The sequence below is a fragment of the Helicoverpa zea genome, chromosome 3, assembly GCF_022581195.2.
Source record: "Helicoverpa zea isolate HzStark_Cry1AcR chromosome 3, ilHelZeax1.1, whole genome shotgun sequence".
Classification (NCBI taxonomy): domain Eukaryota; kingdom Metazoa; phylum Arthropoda; class Insecta; order Lepidoptera; family Noctuidae; genus Helicoverpa; species Helicoverpa zea.
Window position 1 is genome coordinate 6564702 of NC_061454.1, and position 18208 is coordinate 6582909.

At 35.2% G+C, this 18208-nt stretch overlaps 1 protein-coding gene across 3 annotated transcripts in view; it reads left to right on the forward strand.

Moving 5' to 3' along the window:
* LOC124646241 (sodium/hydrogen exchanger 9B2-like) overlaps positions 1-14212 on the forward strand; it is a 36607-nt gene extending 22395 nt beyond the window's left edge. For 2 of the 3 annotated variants that reach the window (XM_047186350.1, XM_047186352.1), the window contains exons 8-11: positions 2779-2933; positions 4333-4497; positions 11235-11421; positions 14096-14212. In XM_047186350.1, coding sequence (XP_047042306.1) covers positions 2779-2933; positions 4333-4497; positions 11235-11421; positions 14096-14193 — 605 coding nt within the window. In that variant the 3' untranslated portion in view covers positions 14194-14212. Of the gene's footprint in view, positions 1-2778; positions 2934-4332; positions 4498-11234; positions 11422-13037; positions 14062-14095 lie in introns of those variants that run through there. The other variant, XM_047186351.1, reaches the window with a different exon arrangement.
* Positions 14213-18208: the final 3996 nt, after the last annotated feature.

Consider the following 18208-nt stretch of genomic DNA (forward strand, 5'->3'; position numbering starts at 1 on the left):
GTATTTTCCGTAGTAATAAGATACGGTTGTAATTCCACGCCTACGATCAATGGTTCTGTTTATAAGGAAAACTATTTTTAGCTATGGAAGTTTACAGCTTGAAAGAGGTAAATCATAGGTACCTACTACCTGAACTTCTAAAATATATACATAGTTCTAGGTAGAAAAAGGATACCATAGAAGTTAACCTTATTTTTTTTTAATGCTCCTTTCCGCTGCCAATAATGTTGTAAGGAACGGGTTCGTAATATACCACCAAATGTGTACAACGCGGCAACGTAACAATTATTAGGAGTCTCTGCACGATTCCGCCCATCCATCCTCAGTTTGACAGCAGCTGCCGCAGTTTAGTTGTCATCGAAAGATTTTTATGTCTATTCCTGAGCAAGTTTATTTTCATAAACTAAGATTAGCGACACCTATTGTCGAAGGTAACCTTACCTAGACTAATAATGAAATTACGAGAACACAAAAGCAGCCAAAGTGAATCTTTGTCTAAAACCCTTCCTCAAATTATTTTTGGGTTCGGCAGTTATGAAGCGACGCGAGGATTTGGCTCCAGCGGGTTATGAGCCTGACTCAAGTAAATGCGTATAAAAAAGGAATTTCACTCATCGTTCTTATGCACGAAGGTTGACGTTAAGAAGACCCAGGAATTCCGTCGTGAAATATTACCGAAGACATTCGCCGTGAACACGTCGAATTTTTTAGAGTATTTGTAACTTATATCAGTTATTTAGTGCCCTTCACCATATTAAAATATGCCTATTGTTTAGCAAACTAAATAAAACAAAAAACTCTAAAAAGCTGTTAACAATATTTAAACTATGTAATAACAAAACACACAGTCACTGAAGTATTGTTATGCTAAACCTAAATGTTTTAATAACCAGCGATTCATATTCTATAAACTTTCAATGTTTTTAGAAAAGCGGAAACATTAATTACAACTTAAAATTCAATCTATCATTCATATTTATCATTATATCATTCATACTTTAGTAAATCTTCTATGCTATGCAAACATTTATAGCAGTTCAATTGTTTTTGTATGAAAAAGCGGCAGACAGACAGACTAAGATTAAGTCCACATAACTGCAATTCTTATCTAGTTTTCCAACTCTGTGTAACAATCCTTAAAATAAATTCGGTTGGTACTAGTGATTACTGATTACTTTTATTACGTTAATAATTGTAAAATTAATTTTGAATGTTCATTTATTGCCAGTATTTATTATTTCATGACACGTAGTGAAAACTTCATCCATTAATGATACCTCGTATTTTTTATATGAATGCAACTAGGTATATGTATTAACTTTGACTTAATGATAGATGATTTATGTCACTGATTATCCTATCGTCCTATTGCTGGGCTTTGTTCGAAGTGACACCTTTTTTCATCTAAAACGTATATTTCAACTACTATGATCACCGTTGTTGGTAGTAGATAATGGAAGAAGACATATTTATTTTTTGTATTGTGTAACTTTTATATCTTGTACAAAGACTTTAAAATACTGCAAAGTCATGTTTGGTGTTTTTACCGTCCATACCTATAACATTACATAAAAAATGACAGCGTCAATACTTTACTTGGTTTCATCAATCAACCAATTGGTTATAATAATTATTTACTCAAAAGATATCAAGGAAAGTTTGAGTTCAAATAGATTGCATTTATACCTCTATAGGTAGATAACGATCATTGTACCTATCTGCTTGAAAACTGAATGTTTCAAATCAACTTACTCGATCTCCTACTCCTATCACCAATAGGTGCTATTATAATTGCAATTTCACAATAAGTAAACATAAAATTCACTACGTACCAACAGAACACAAGCACACTCGAAGTTCACGTCATCACATTAATTAATTCTCGCTTATGTTAACCTTCCTTCCATTTAACCTCAATCAAACACAATAATTTTGTTCGAGTTTCTCATGATGCGATTTAATTTTTGGAATTCCTAACGACTGGTCAAGAGAAGCCATTGTATTGGTGTACTTATTAATTATGTCACGTCATTTTTTTAATCAATGTCTGAAAATTATAGTTGGCTGTAGGTAGGTAGGTAGGTAAGGATAGACTGTATTATTTTATCCTGTTGAGATTTCTTGTATTGTCAAAATGAAAGATTGGCTTGAGTTTTCTCGATTCAAGCATACGAGTTATATTTCTCAATGTATAACGAGAAATAAGCAAAATGCCACTTTGTTTATTTTTGATGATTAGCTACAAAAATATCAATTATCGTAACACCTTATATCTTCTGAAGAATCTAGACACACGGCAGTGTGTCCGCCAAGTTCGAGCAAAAAAAGCGACACACCGGCCGTGGGTTATATTACACGAACCATTTCGGGCCAAATTCGACCCCCCTGTAACTCAAAATCTATTTTATTTACGCATATCAAGTTACTTTTTAATAGTTACTTTTTAATGATGTTACTTGGCAAGTTTTAATAGAAAATTAAATACTTGATTCATTGCGTTTAGTAGGTTTATAACAAGGTGTATGAAAACTTTCCAAGTAACATCATTAAAAAGTAACAATTTTTAACTGAGGTATGTGTATGGAACTTGGTACTTATTCAGATCTCACTTCTTTTATAGGCGAAGCATTCCCATATTATCGAACTTGGCAGTCTTTCACATTTTTGTTTTGGGTGGGTAAGATTTATACCATACCATAGACCTTACCATTTAAGAACAGCAACATTCTTTTTATACAGTTCAAGTATGTAGATTCTATGTGTTTCTTTTTGTTCTAGCGGGTGTCGCAATCATGGTGTGCGCAGGCGCCGCGGCCACACGATGGGCCCGAAGAGACTGGCCGATCGCCGATAACCCCGTCTGGGAGGTCTACAAGCTGCTATGGAGGATATTCGAGCCCATGCTCTTCACCCTGAGCGGGTATTTCTTAGATGTACATATCGCTTTTTATAATATTTTAGCTCATTCCCGTAACACGACTTTTTCTAAGAACTGTAGTTTCCAAGAGCGAATATGGTTATGAAAGTGAGTAGGTCTGTAAAGATGACTGCAATAATGGGCAGCCAATAATTTTCTAAAATCATGATAAGCCTCCCAATAACTTGCAACTAAGCTTAGTAACTAAATGTCTCAAGAAACGCGTCTTAAATGCACCTGAATAAGTATTCTTAAAGCATTTCTACAAAGCGTCTAGACAGAAAGATTTAACTAATTCGTTCTAAAGCTTGCATCATGATTGATTGACAAAGGTTACGAGGACTACTGGGAACAATTTTAAACTTGGTTTTATTTCACTGTCTGGAAGAACGTTGGAACTGGTTCTTACACTCCCGAAGGTCAACAGTCTTTTGTTTTTATACAATGCACAATGTTCCATATGTCACCTTAGGTCTGAGATAAGCTTGCGATTTATCATTTGTCGAAATATTTTAGTTTTTTAATAGGCTTGCGATACTTTTTAGATGGGTGTACTATGCCAAATCGAATAACAAATAATCGAATATCAATTGATCGACCACTATAAATCGAAATTCTAAATTCTCGAACATTCATAATATCGAATGGTTATTAAATCGAACATTCAATACATCGCGCAGCCTATACATCGAGTGTTCAAAATATCGAATGTTCGTTTGATCGAGCGTTAAATGCATCGTATATTCATCCTATCGAAAAATCTATATTTTTTATGAATACAAGAAAAACTCAAAATTTATGAATAAATCATATTTTAATGTAGTTTTTATTATTATTTAACATTTTTTCTATCGCATTATCATCCCTTTTGCCTCTTTTTTGTAAAGTAGGTCTTCCCAATTCCGCGTTTGCCTTTTCAATTCACACAAAATTTTAAAATGTACCTTTAAAAGAAAAGAATTAAAGATTAAAATGTGATTTATTAGTAAATTTTGAGTTTTTCTTGTATTCATAAAAAATAAGGATTTTTCGATAGGATGAATATGTTTTGCATTTAACGCTCGATCAAACGAACATTCGATATTTTGAACACTCGATGTATAGACTGCGCGATGTATTGAATGTTCGATTTAATAACCATTCGATATTATGAATGTTCGAGTATTTAGAATTTCGATTTATAGTGGTCGATCAATTGATATTCGATTATTTGTTATTCGATTTGGCATAGTACACCCTTTTTATAGATAAGTACCTAAGTAATTTCACAGGTATTTTAGGTAGAAGTCAGACCAAAATTTTGCAATAACTCCTGTCCAAAAATCTCTTCACTGCTCTACTCGCCTTCCAAAACCAGTAATAACCAGTTTATTCCAGCTTAAACCTCAACCATACTAAAGACTACATTTCTCTAGGTTTCACAAATAAACGTGAAGGAGCTATGCCTAATCCTGGGATGTATCTCCGCGGCACTAGTGCTGCGGCTGCTGACAGCATTCCTGGTAGCACTGGCTAACGAGCTGTCGATCAAAGAGAGTCTTTTTATCGCCGTCACTTGGATACCTAAGGCTATTGTAGAGGTATGCTTTTTTATTTTTATGTACTATTGTTTGTGGATGCTCCAGGTTGTGGGAGACTGGGAACGTTATTGATTGTTGTTGCGATCTGTTGCTCTAGTCGGTTTTATTTTTATGTTGACGAGTTTCTTCTAGTTTGAATTATAAATGCATTTTCATAAAATTAATTTCGTAAGAGTGGCGAATGAAATTAATAATTATCTTTTCTCAACCTGTCAGGGAAGATTAAGTAGATATTAAGTTTATATTTATTGGCCACTAAATTTTCTATAATTTGCACATTTTTTAGTTTTAACCAAAATGGAAATCTATCTTTAATGATGTTATCAATAAACAAAATGGCTAACATTTTACAGTCCGGTATCAATTACCGAATCCAAACATTTACCTTCTAATTGAAAATGTAAAAGCGACATACATTTCACTCACAAAAAGGGTTTACCTACACGTGGACAGCGTGACAGTTATTATTAATAACGACTCTCGATCATAATCCATCATCAGTATACCATTGGGACCTTGAGACCGCGTTTGTGACAACTTCCTAATTCTTCAATCACGTGCTCGGTACGTCACTGTTAATAACAAAGGTTTAATCATGACACGCAGTCATTTGTTTTCGTTCTAATTTTGAAATGTGACGAGTAGAACACATAACGTTGTCTGTGGTAATGACCTTTTATATCATTGCATATCACCTTTTTTGTGACTATAAATTGAAGAGCCGACATAAATAAATACTCTATAAAAAGATAAAACATTCTTTATAAAATGAAAATACTCCGTAAACGATTCAGTTAATAATTACCATTTAAAGTGACAATGCGGCGATCCTTTGGGAATTTCAACAGTTGACAGCGATGGTAATGCGTCTTTTTCCTCATATAGGTACTGAGAGTGGGGAACGCTATTTGTTTCCCAAAGGTATCAAGGAATAATATAAATATAAGAATCTGAAGCTACCTTCCAGGTTGTCATTACAAGATAATTGACTATGGCTACGGGTTTTCAGAAGCCAGCATGTCTGAAAATCAGAAATCTGAATCTATAAAATAAATATATCGTAGTTCAGCTTAACGGCCTTTTGCAGGCAATGCAATCTGTATCTAACCTGTATCCTTTTGAGTTTGAGTTTAGTCCATAAATTTGTTCGAAATGTTAAGGTCAAACAAGTCAATATTGGTTGTCAGTTCCAAAACCTGAATCAATCACAAAACGGCAGCGATAAGTCAGGTAGGTTAACTATTCACTTATAAAACTAGTGATGAGTTTTGCCAGCTGTAACACATAAAGTGGACTCACCGTACCGTAGGCCACCGTCCCCGATACTACTTATACAAGTTTAAAGTGATCTTTTCATTAACGACCAGAAGCTACACCAGCACTCGGCCAACAGACTCCAGTTTAATTCACTTTGAGTCGTCCAGTACCAGTTTAGTAATTTAAGACTTGTTTACATCGGAGCTGTGGCAAATATACCTCGGTCTTCTTTGTAGAAGAATTAGTAATTATGTCGCACCTTCGTTCAGTGCAGAAGATTTAAATAGTCCTATTGGGTACCTGTATAGAATTGCATTAGTTCGTTTATATTTAAATTAGCGTTTATTTATATTTATTTTCATATTTGACATATAAAATACTTTATATAAACGTTAACGCTCGATTATTAATGCTCAAGAAGCTATGTACAAAATATAGCTACGTATATAGCTTAAAGCTCTATGTGCATAAAACAATGTAAACCCAAAATAGCATTTTTTTATCTCAGGTAACATTGATTCACATAAAATTCCGCACCAAACAGGAAAAAAGTCCACATTAAAATACTCCCTCACCGCTGTCAACGGGTAACGCAAAAAATAAAGCAAAATACAGAAGATTGGCAGAATTGCGAAGTTAAAAATATTTTTAGCATGGCAAGTCTGTCAATCTCCTGCCACTTTTTACTTTTTTATTGGCTTGCGTAGCACGCGAAAATGTAGCCCTGTAACTTTATACTTTATTAATTTCAGAAGAACACCTGTTTTCAGTTTAATTGATTATTAATATATTCTGAACGTCTTTGTTCATTTAGGTAATAACCTAAAAGCCCACAGGCCTACCACGGCCGTAATGAAAATGAATGATTTACGTCAAACAATTGAGAATCGTATTTCCGCTCACGGGAACGGAGCATAAACCGTTCGATATCATTAACTCGCCTGCAGACAGTCGAGTGAGATAGTCAAGTCAATGCCGACAATACCGGTATTGTTCTTCGAGAAAAAACCTTTGCTTTACTGTTCAGGTTCGTTGGGAACTTTTGAAAAGTTCTCATTGAGTGCAATGAAGTATCAATTTTGTTAACGTTTGCATCTTTGTTTTTTCAAATCCTATTATTATGACTAACTTCCGATGATTTTTCCGCACTTGTGATATACTAATATATATAATAGTCTGATGTATTTCTAAAGTTCAGTGACCTCATACCGCATCTAGTGTAAATTATTTGAATTTCTAACAAAAGCGTTAATGTATAAAATTATGTTTGCCTATGAAAAGCACCTATGGTGGCCCTCATACCGTGATGTCAGCCTGTTTCCTTCATCAGCGTAAAATCGCTTACGTAGCAAAACTGAACGGGTTCACCGCGATTAATACGCGTTACTGCTGAGCTGCCATAAATCCTGGCTTCATCATTATGACAGATTTTAAGAAAACTATCAGACACTTTCAAAGAACATTCATTTTACCGCGATAAAATCCGTAAAAGTAGTTTTATTTAAATGTCTAATATTCGCGTAAGTGTCAGAAATCAACACATATTTTATTAGAACAGACATAGTTGTAACTATGCCATTAAAAACTACAGAAATCTATAAAATTACAATCTATAAAGTACAAATTGGATTTCAATAATTATATAATGACGAATTTTGACAGAGAGGAATGGAAGAAGAAGACATGTTGCGCCGACCCCATATGACTTGGGAACAGGGCAGGAAGATGATGATAATGACGAATTTTGGAAACACGACAAAACATTAATATTTAATTAAACCTCTAATAATGCTATCAACAAGAATGAAAATTAAGAAATTAAGTATTTTGTATAAGTAGCTCCTCGTGAATAAACACCTACTCGTGCCTAAATATATTGTTTTGAGAATATTGTGTGGGATGAAGGTACAAATATATTAATCGGATTAATCGTACCTCATACTAATAACATACTCAGTAAGTATATTATCACGGATATTTACGAGTATATGGAAAATTTTGGAAACCAGATATTTGTTAATTTAGGCTTATGATCCAAATGTAGAACCATGACGATTTTTTGGAAAAAAAAACATAATTATGTATTCATACAATAAATATGTAATACCTGAGTATTTGTCCATGTTTCTGACCAAACAATTCGATAGATGAGATACAGTGCAAAGACACAGGTGCTCTCTATTCCCTAACTCTCTTAGTCCGGAGGGATGGCAATGCAATACAAATGGGGTGAGATTAGGCTCAGGAATGACGGCTTTGTATGTGTGGGGTTAGCCAAGGAAAGCGGTCACCTATTTAATGACAGTTCCGAGCTAAATCAGTTGACCAAACTTGTCCCTAACATGCTAAAAGTGCAAGTTGATTCATATTATGGGTAGCTACTACAACTTATATTGACAACTTCAAGATCAAGGCATCTTTCTCTCATCATTGTCTTGTCTACGTATGGAGATCCTTCCGACTTTACTTTGTAAACATATTACGTGTCGCAGCGTGCCAATGTTGCTGACAGGTTGCTCACTTGCTATCATAATCACATCAGATGATCGTCGCTAGCGCTTGTTTTGAAGGGAGAGTAAGTCTGGCAGTGTGAGCTTCCGAGAAATGTCCGTGCTTTCAAACATTGATCCACTTTGAAACATTGTAATTATTGAAGTACAAAAACCGTATTTTTGTGTCCTAAAAAGATTGTAACGTCTTTTGGTACTCTTTATATGCTTCTTAGTAGGTACATGGTCCTTTCTTAACTGCTCTAATACCTACCAAACACTAGCACGTATCTACATAACCTCATACACGTTTACAATTTAGTAGATAGCTTAACAATTTATGTAAGTACCTTTAAGGGCGCAACCACGGACAATAAATGGCTGAAGGTAAAAGCCACTTACAGACTAACCGACTGACTTATAACCTTATCTTACTAACCTTAGCCCTTAGATCTTGGCACTTGACAGTATTGCGGCTTTAAATTACACTGGACTGCAATAAACTAGGGTCAGAACTTCTGAATGACAAAAACAATTAAATTAGGTACGGTAGGCAGTTAACGAAAAAAAATAGTAAGCTATACAGTCCGAATATTCAATACGACTGGCTATTTACCCTTAACTAAGTTACATATTGGATTCTTGTATTATTGCGGGTTAGTTTTAGATAGTCACAGCCTTTTTGTCCTCCCACTGCTGGGCACAGGCCTCCTCTCACACGGAGAAAGACTGAGAGTTAATCACCCCGCTTGCTCAATGTGGGTTGGTAATTTCAGATCAATTTTCTATTCAATTTAATTTAAATCGGAATTGGAGTAGGTCAGTAAAAATTTAAATAAACCTCCCTACTTACTTAGATCATAAGTACTATTCAGTACAAAAAAAATAGGGTCATATCCTTGAGATCACGTAAGAACTAAGTATTGACAAAGATACAAAAAACAACTATATTTGGAGAAAAAAATAAGAAAAGTTTCTTAATATCTTAAAAAGCTACTAAGTAATTGTGACATTCCGACTGCCCCAGTGAAATAACGAAAGTGCAAAGTGCTCTCCTCACTTTAAGAGCAGATTTAAGTAAAATTCTTGCTTTCAGAACATTTTTATACTGCCTTAGATTGTTTATTTTTTCTAAGATTTTAGTCTATTGATGACAGAGAGTTGAATTCCGTTCTTGAGTTTTATAAAATGAGTGCTCTAGATTTGTTTAGTTTGGAAAAAGGCGTTGAAAAAAATTATCTTTATTTTTACAATTTATGTAGTAATAATGATAAGCTCAAGTATTGAAGAAAAAACTTTAATATCGTTACATGATTATATTACGAAATTCTTGTTCACTATTATAATTTAACGTAATCCATTTTCCTAAATCTCTTGACAAGAAGACATAGATATCATTATTTCGTTATAGAAATCAATTTCATTTGATATCGTTATTATTAAATCTTTTATACTCAAGTTTGTTTTTCTAAACGTCTGTATAAATCAGGAAGCGATCATCGTTTAGTGAACGTATCCAATTTCTTTCAATAAATGCTTTTTGCCGTCCTTCAATGTGATATTATATTATGGCAAGAAACATATACACAATGATCAGTATTTCTTTTTGCAAAGGAACTGATTGTATTGTATAAACCACTTCACAATATTGTCGATTGTTGATTTTTTTCCAATGATAGTTTTTATGGTACTTACCAACACAATTATCAATTATTTTACTAACCGATACAATGTGGACTCTTTACTATATCCTGCACAGTATATATGCACAGTTTACTATATCCTATCACAGAGACTAGCTGATATTCAAAGGTCTTTGTAAAGGACGGAGCACACCACATAGATCCACTAAATATTCGCAAACGGTCCGACATTTAATATTCGAAAATGTCATTTGGACGTCGACGATGCCGTCAGCTTCGACGTGGTCAAGCCGAGTCGATAACTCGATAGGTGCCTAATTGATTTAACGGTACCGAGGCAAACTACACACTGCACCAAGGCTGTCCAGCGTCTTCAGACAAAGCATATTCTGTGGTTGAGCTGACCCGTCCGTTAATCGTCGTTTACGGTTTAATCGGCCGTGCTCCCCGGGCAGGTTATCGCAGACCGTCATACGTTGTAATGGCATGCGGTTGTATAATCACTTGATTGGAACCGCAGCTGAGCAGCATTGATTGATGTTGTATCAGGAACTATTGAGCCCTCGGGACTTCATTTCCGTGTGCACACACTACGTATATGACTGGTTTACCCTGCAGAATAACTAGATACCATAATAAAACGATAACGTGCCATTTTACGTTGTATGTGTTGATAATCACGTCGTAATTCAGATGTTATTCACTCTTCCTTCTTTGTTAAGTCTATTCTTCTCTGGAATGAGCTACCGTTGGAGATCAGGATGGTTAACAGTCGTTATTCCTTCAAAAAGAAATTACGCGACCACATCCATAGGGAATTGACAGAATCGCAACTGTAGACAGTTTTTTTGTTGTTTTTTTCTCTTCATTTTTTTTTTGTTAATTTTTTCTTGGCCTCTCCTGGCAGATTTAATATGTATGTATTTAAGTATGTATGTATACTGTATATAATTTATTTTTATTCATATATTGTATATATATATATTTGTGTTCTTTGTTGACAATATTTTAACAAAAACTTTGCACCTACCACAGCTATTTCTCCGCCACCCAAAGGTAGACTGGCAGAAAACGCCTATGGCGTTAAGTCCGCCTTGTACGAAATGTGCAGAAGCATTAAATAAATAAATAATTTAAGCTGTTATTGTCATATTAACTTCTCGTTAATTAACAACAAATTGTTTATCCACAACGTCCGGTAAGGCAAACGGTATGTTACCTACAATGGAATAACACTTTACTAATTTAAACATTTTTTAATTAACCCCTTAGAGTATAAGCCGGCTCTAAGCTGTAATAATGAGATGATAATAATTAAAAACTCATTAAATAAAAACGTTAATTTCAGGCAGTCCTCGTGCGGGTTGCAATGGATTCCCTGTGGGTGGACGCTACTTCAAAAGACAGGCGGATAGCTACGCAGCACTCGAATATAATCGTTATTGCAATACTGATAACGTCTACTTTAGGGTCTGTGCTGACGACGGCGTTAGGACCTGTCCTTCTCTCGCACGACTCAAGGGTCGCCCCTGAAGGTATGTACTTTGTCTATGGGTTTGGCGGTGTGGGATATAAAGGCGCAGATATACTTTCAATTAACAAAGTGCTTGGCTTGGGCATTTAAGAATCGGAATGTTAGCCAATAACCTCACCTTTATTTCAATGTTTTATTCATTTACCTGCAGATTCAAACGTTTAGAGGTGTATTTATCACTCCCTTTAAGCACTGGACATATACTTTAAATAAATTATCCCCTTTGACCCCTAATTTTTGCTCTCTTATTCCTGTTGATTTAACATACTATTTTGCTGGTGAAAATTATTAAGTGTTCTTAGAACCAACGACGTACATTCAAAGCCATGCAGAGACTTTTGATACGATATAACGTATACCTCTGAAAAATAAACCTGTTTAACTATTAAACAACTGTTAATATCTTTCTCAAATAGAAAAGTACAAATACATTATTTTTATAATTTTAACAAAATTATGATCTCATGTATCATACAATGAAGTCATCATTTACAGAAGATAAACTTGATAATTTATTGTTATTTATGAACCAATTTAATCTTGAACTTAATTTTTGTCTTATCGATGTATATCTATTTCCGCTACAAAATCCACACACCAATAAAAAGTATGTTTTTGTATCATCCGACTTTATCAGAAGGCAATTAGGGCATTCTGAGAACGTCAGAAGCATTTGACCATGTCACATACTTATGTAATTCATTAACTCAATCCATAAATAGTTTATAAGTATTTTCATTATATATCTGCATTGTTTTTAATTCATTCAGTAAAAAAATTCTTAATCAGACTAGACATTTACGCTACAAATCTATATATCTTTTTAAAATGATCTCTAGAACTATGTTTATTGTCGCAGTATTAATAACGAACGTACACAAATTACAAACACATGCCATAGAACCCGCATCTCGTGCTAAATTATAACAGTTTCACCATGCAAACACGTGCATATTCATAACTGTGATAGCCGATAGGGACAAACTAATTTTAGTACAGCATTCACATTTTGTAGTTATAATACCAGTATTAGTTACCAAGTACCCTTTGTCAATGTCAATGTCATTGGTCTAGATATGGGGAGGTTGATAAAAAGGGTGATAAATATGATTGACTTCTTTTGAAAGAAATGGGTTCAATGTGCTTTTCAAAATTCAAACAGGTGAATTTAACAGTGGTGGAAAAAAGCTCGGGGGATTTTTCAGTACAGAAAATTCTCAGAAAGAGCTGTAGTTTGTAGCCAGTGTGTGTAGCCAGAGCTAATAAATAAATCACCAATCTCTGTAAACGTTTTCCTGATCATAATCATGTTACCCGAGCTACTTCCTATTACCCAATACAACAACTTTACGACCTTTCTACATCGACATGATCACCCGGCTATCGGCCGAGTGAACAAGTCAAAACTCAATGGATTACATCACATAAATAGTATTTAATATTTATCTCAATTCAAAGAATCGCCTTATTGCTTTATTTATAAAGATTGTCTTAAATCCTCTTTGCTGTAATCCGAATTATTATCAGATAAGTTTAATTGCCCAGCCAATTATGATAACAGTATAAATAGGTATGAGTATGATCTTTCTAAAGATATTTAATGATTTATATTTATAGCCTTATTGGAGCTCGTGTCGTCACGTTACTAAGTTTGATATACGATAAGGCGTGTTGATACTATACCGCGGAGACACTGTGGAAAATACTCGCAAAGTACATTAATTTTGCACAGCGTAGTCTTTATACCTATATAATACTATTTTCTACTAAATTATACCCGAGCTTCTGTACTAAAAATGTACTCCTAAACTGCGGATTTGAAATACAATAGGTACTCAATAAATTGTAGCTGTTTCCCCCAGTTCTTCTTACTCTCGTACCCTTCACGAAATCGGTTTCTAAACACTGAAATCCCACACTCCCTTTAGAACCCACAGCGCTAGGGATATTATGATGATTTCCCATAGAATCGTATGCTTTTATAGGTATCCCATTTTCGTCTCGTTTAGTTGCGTTCAATGAACTAACTTATTTCAATTTATCTCACTTTATTTCATCAACGTGTTTTTTTTTTCAACCAGTTCATAATCAACTAACTGTTTGACTGTTCTTGTTGTGATTTTTTTAAACAAATACGACTCTGTATTGAAACCCTGACCTGAGATAAAAAGCGTTACGATTATATCACTTTAAAGTAGCAAGAAAAAAAATGAAACCTGATTTCTTAGTCTTTTTTGTACCAATCATTCAGTTATGTTTGGCGGCCTTTCATAGGTAATGACTATGTAACGTACTTATTACAGCTTTCATAACGTTTTTTTTTTTCGATGGTCTACACTTATGACCTATTTTTGATCAGAATTCAATTATTATCATCGGAAAGAAAAAATCGTGGCCAGACGTTTTCTTTATTTGCCGGATTGGGTCATAATCATGTTTGTAACGTCTTCCCATTCAAGTATTTCGTGAAAAGAAAATCCCAATTGGGATAAATATCTGTGTTTCGAAAACAAATTAAAGTAAGCTATTTAATAGTAAGCTAAATATAAACCTGTCAGGTTCACACTTATTTTCCCCCTCACAGACTTTTTCAAGATAAAGTCATAATTTATTTACATCTTCTATCTGTGCGTACGAGTATGTATAAGTATGTCAACATTTGTCTTGTTTCGCAGATTTCTACCGCACGCAGACGATATCACCGCCCGTGTCATCGAACCGCGTCCGCCGAAACAATACCTCAAACTCACTCCACTGTATAAATGTTCAATAAATTATGTATTATGCTAAAATATGCTTTTATTTCACATGACCCGTCTGCACTTCAACCTAGTTCACCTTGTAGACAACCTAAGGGATAACCAATGAATATGGAAAAAGCCAACTTCGCTCAATCGAGGATTTGATCGAAAGGCTATTTATTAAAAAAGTTTGGCCCTATTTGAATTTAGAACACAAAAAAGCTAGCATTGATTGGCTTCCACTCTTAAAATCCCCAGTAGTATCAGTGAATTGAATTTTCAGAAAACTATGAAATTCAGTTTTGCACGATACTCCCATTTTAGATTTGAGTCATGAGATTTAAGCAAACTGAAAATCATATGACTTGCCAAGTTTTATTATCATAGGTCTTATGAAAGATTAATTCGAAGGTCAATGAACATGTGCAAACTTTAGCCAACTGCTAATCTTATGAAGTATATTAACTGACTTGCATACCTAAACTAAATGAAAAAAAACGATTGGCATAATTATCAGATTTAATAGGCACTCATTTGGTTTAGAGCAGTCAACAATAACTCAACTACGTATTTTTTCTAATACCTAAAATTCGACCTGAGTCCCAAATTTTGAAAGCCTTAGAAATTCTGGCTAGAGTCCAAAATGTTCACCTGCCCACATGCATACATGATGGCTGATACTCAAATATTTAAATTTTGTGTTAACCTGGTGCTATGAAATCCGATTTTAATCTAAAACGCTACTGTAAGCTGATTGTAATCGCTTCTACTGATAAGAGGTCGACTACTTGATCCTCAGAGCATGATTTGTGTGCCGACATAAGGCAGGTACTTACTACATACTAGCTTCTGCCCGCGACTTCGTACGCGGATCCTGTCCCTTATGCCAGCGACTACGGGGTCAGCAAAATCAAATATCTGAATAGTCGCAATAGACGTGAACATAGGGATAAAAGAAGTGATTCTAATTAGTCCGCATTTAAGTTGTGTGTGGCAAAAATATTACGTAAAAAAACATTAAATAGATGACAAAGTCGTGGTGACTTAGTGGAATTCGTGGTGGTTTAGTGGGTAGAGAACCAATCTCTTAAGCATGAGCGTGCGTCTTTAATTCCAGGTCTGGCAAGTGCCTGCCAATGCAACTTTTCTAAGTTCGTATGTACTTTCTACGTATATTTTGGATACCAATGACCGTTATTTGGAGGGGATGTTAAACTGTAGGTTCCGACTGTCATTGAACATTTCATTCTTGGCAGTCGTTACGGGTAGTCAGAAGCCAGTAAGTCTTACCAAGGGGTGTTGGGTTGAGCGGGTAACTGGGTTGTGGAGGTCAGATAGGCAGTCGCTCCTTGTAAAACACTGGTACTCAGTTGCATCGTGACTGGAAGTCGACCCTAACATAATTGGGACAAAGGCTCTTGAGATAATAACGACAATAATAATGAGATATAGGCACCGCAGGACATCTGAGGCTGATGACGGGGAGTAGCGACCCCGCGGGGCTATATATACTGAGTTTTCCAGGGAGTGTATACTGTCCCCCATCTCCGGCCGGTCGGAGTGAACCATGACGGGGGTAGGTCTCACGCCTCTGGCTTGGCTTGGCCGTCCAGAGTGGAGTCGCTAGAGCAGGATTAGTAGCCCTGCTCGGAGGGTAGGTGCCTCATGCTAAGCACAGGGAGCGCGTAATCTGCGTTTAAAGTCCGCCGAGGTATCCTCACCCTTCAGCCGCTCATGTCCCTGTTGCCCTCTTGTTGCTATTCAGTGACTGGTTCCCGGGGGCCCAGTAAGTGAGGTGGCGAGTCTCCACCTGCCGTTTTTACATGTACCTAATACATTGTCATCCACTAACATCCCATCACAATAGCCCAAGTAGTTTTCCTCCATAGTTAGCAATAGTTTAGCACAGAACCGGGGATTGTCTTTTTTTTAACGACGTCCACCGGGGATTGTCCTTGGATTCATTTCTATAGTGTATAAAGGGATAATCGTCGGTTTTGTGTCACCATTTCATTAAAGTTGTCTCAAAAGGACTTCAGCGTGTTGGCTTCGGCCCCACGTTTGCCTCACAAAAATTCGGAACTCTGTAGTCCCGAGGTCTGGAAGAGACATAGAAAATAATAATGAGATATAACGCAACAAAGTTAGAGAGTGGGGGCTCGTGGGGCACGTCTAGGTATGTAAAATTTGTACTAAGCAGTGACTTAACACGAAAATCAAGCGTTGTTGTATCTTCGTTATTATTTGTTTGTGTGAGAGAGAAAAGAAAAATGCGTCAATAGAGAGTGCTTATCAGATTGAACCACTTTTGCTAAAACGTCATATCTTCATATGCTTCATATAGTCTAGCAGGGCTCCTGGAGTTCCACATCAGGTGTTTTACATCTTTAATTTTTATAAGTCAACAGAGAGTGCTTATCAGATTGAACAACTTTTGCTAAAACGTCATACCTCTATATGCTATAGTCTGGCTGGGCCCCTGGAGTTCCACATCAGATGTTTTAGATCTTCAATTTGTATAAGTCAATAGAAAGTGCTTATCAAATTGAACAACTTTTGCTAAAACGTCATACCTGTATATGGTACAGAGAAGCTGGGCTCTTGGGGTTCCACATCAGGTGTTCCAGATCTTAAAATTTATTATCTCAGCTGAAAATGCTCATCAAATGAAACAATTTTTGCCACGGCACCATATTTGTATCTCTTATAGTTTTATTGGTCTGTTGGAGTTCTGCGTCAGGTCTTCAAGTTTCGAAGATAAATTATAGCCTATATGTTGACCAGGCTTAATACTAATACAACAAAGAAAAAATCATTGAAATCCGTTCAGTAGTTCGGAAGATTAGCGTGTACAAACAAACAGACATACAGACATACAGACATACAGACAGAATTTTTTTTTTGGATTTGTGCTCCATTACTGTTTCTAAACCCCACCCAATTATTATTTTTTTAATATATTCAATGTACAGACAGTTTTTTTACAGATTTATTATATGTATAGATACACAGGTACAGTTCACAAGAAACTCGATACATGAAACGAAGTTAATAAGCTGCGATTCTACGATGATTAAAACCTACCATTTGTAACTTCTTAGGGTGTAATTCAATGATAGGTAGTTGAGTTGGTATCAGGCAGTAAAATGATAACTTTTTTTCTATTCAGTATTTCCATGGAGGCAACGTTGTTCTGGTAGAAAAATTATTTATATTATATTTATTGGAGGTTTAATTGACAATATTCCGCAATGAGTAGGTCGAACTCGTCACTGACGTAACAATATTATTTACTAACCTAAACCTGATACTTTATTTATTATAGGAGTCATTTTTGTGGAATTTTCCTCATTTATTAAGATTTATCATTTTGATTTCATAATATTTTATATATTATGAAATGAAATGAAATACGTTTAATCACTCACGCGTGTGACACTGCCATACAAAAAATAAATAAAAATAAAAATTACAGTCGTTAGAATAAGAAAAAAAAAGACGAATTACAATTAAAAATACAGTAATGGGAAATATGTGTGAAATCTCGTATCTTTAAAACATGAGTGACTAGCAATTACATTTTTTTTACTGTTACGTAAAACTGCTGTCCGGAGGGTAAAAAGAGGTTAGTTTTCAGTTTTTCGTTAGTTAATTTCAACAGAGTGGATTCAGCATCTAGAAGTGACAATTTAGCATTGATCACTTCTGCGTGTGAGGGTGAATCCACACATTTACACTAACATATATTCGGTACATAGAGATTTTTACTGGAGATGCAGTGTCCGAACATATGTTAGTGTCACAATGCTCCTTAATTCCAGCATTAATTAATCATTCGAGCTAAATACATCTTTATCTGATTTGTGAGTATTAAACCACAAGTATCAAAACAGCTTTATATTCTGAAAAATATTTTGCATGGATAAGATAGACCACGCCCCCCAAAAACCGATACCTACCTAGCACCCTCAAAAATGCTTTACGAATTTTTAATAACAATCGATTATTCTTGAATACTAGATCACCTATTAGCTACCAATAGCAAGC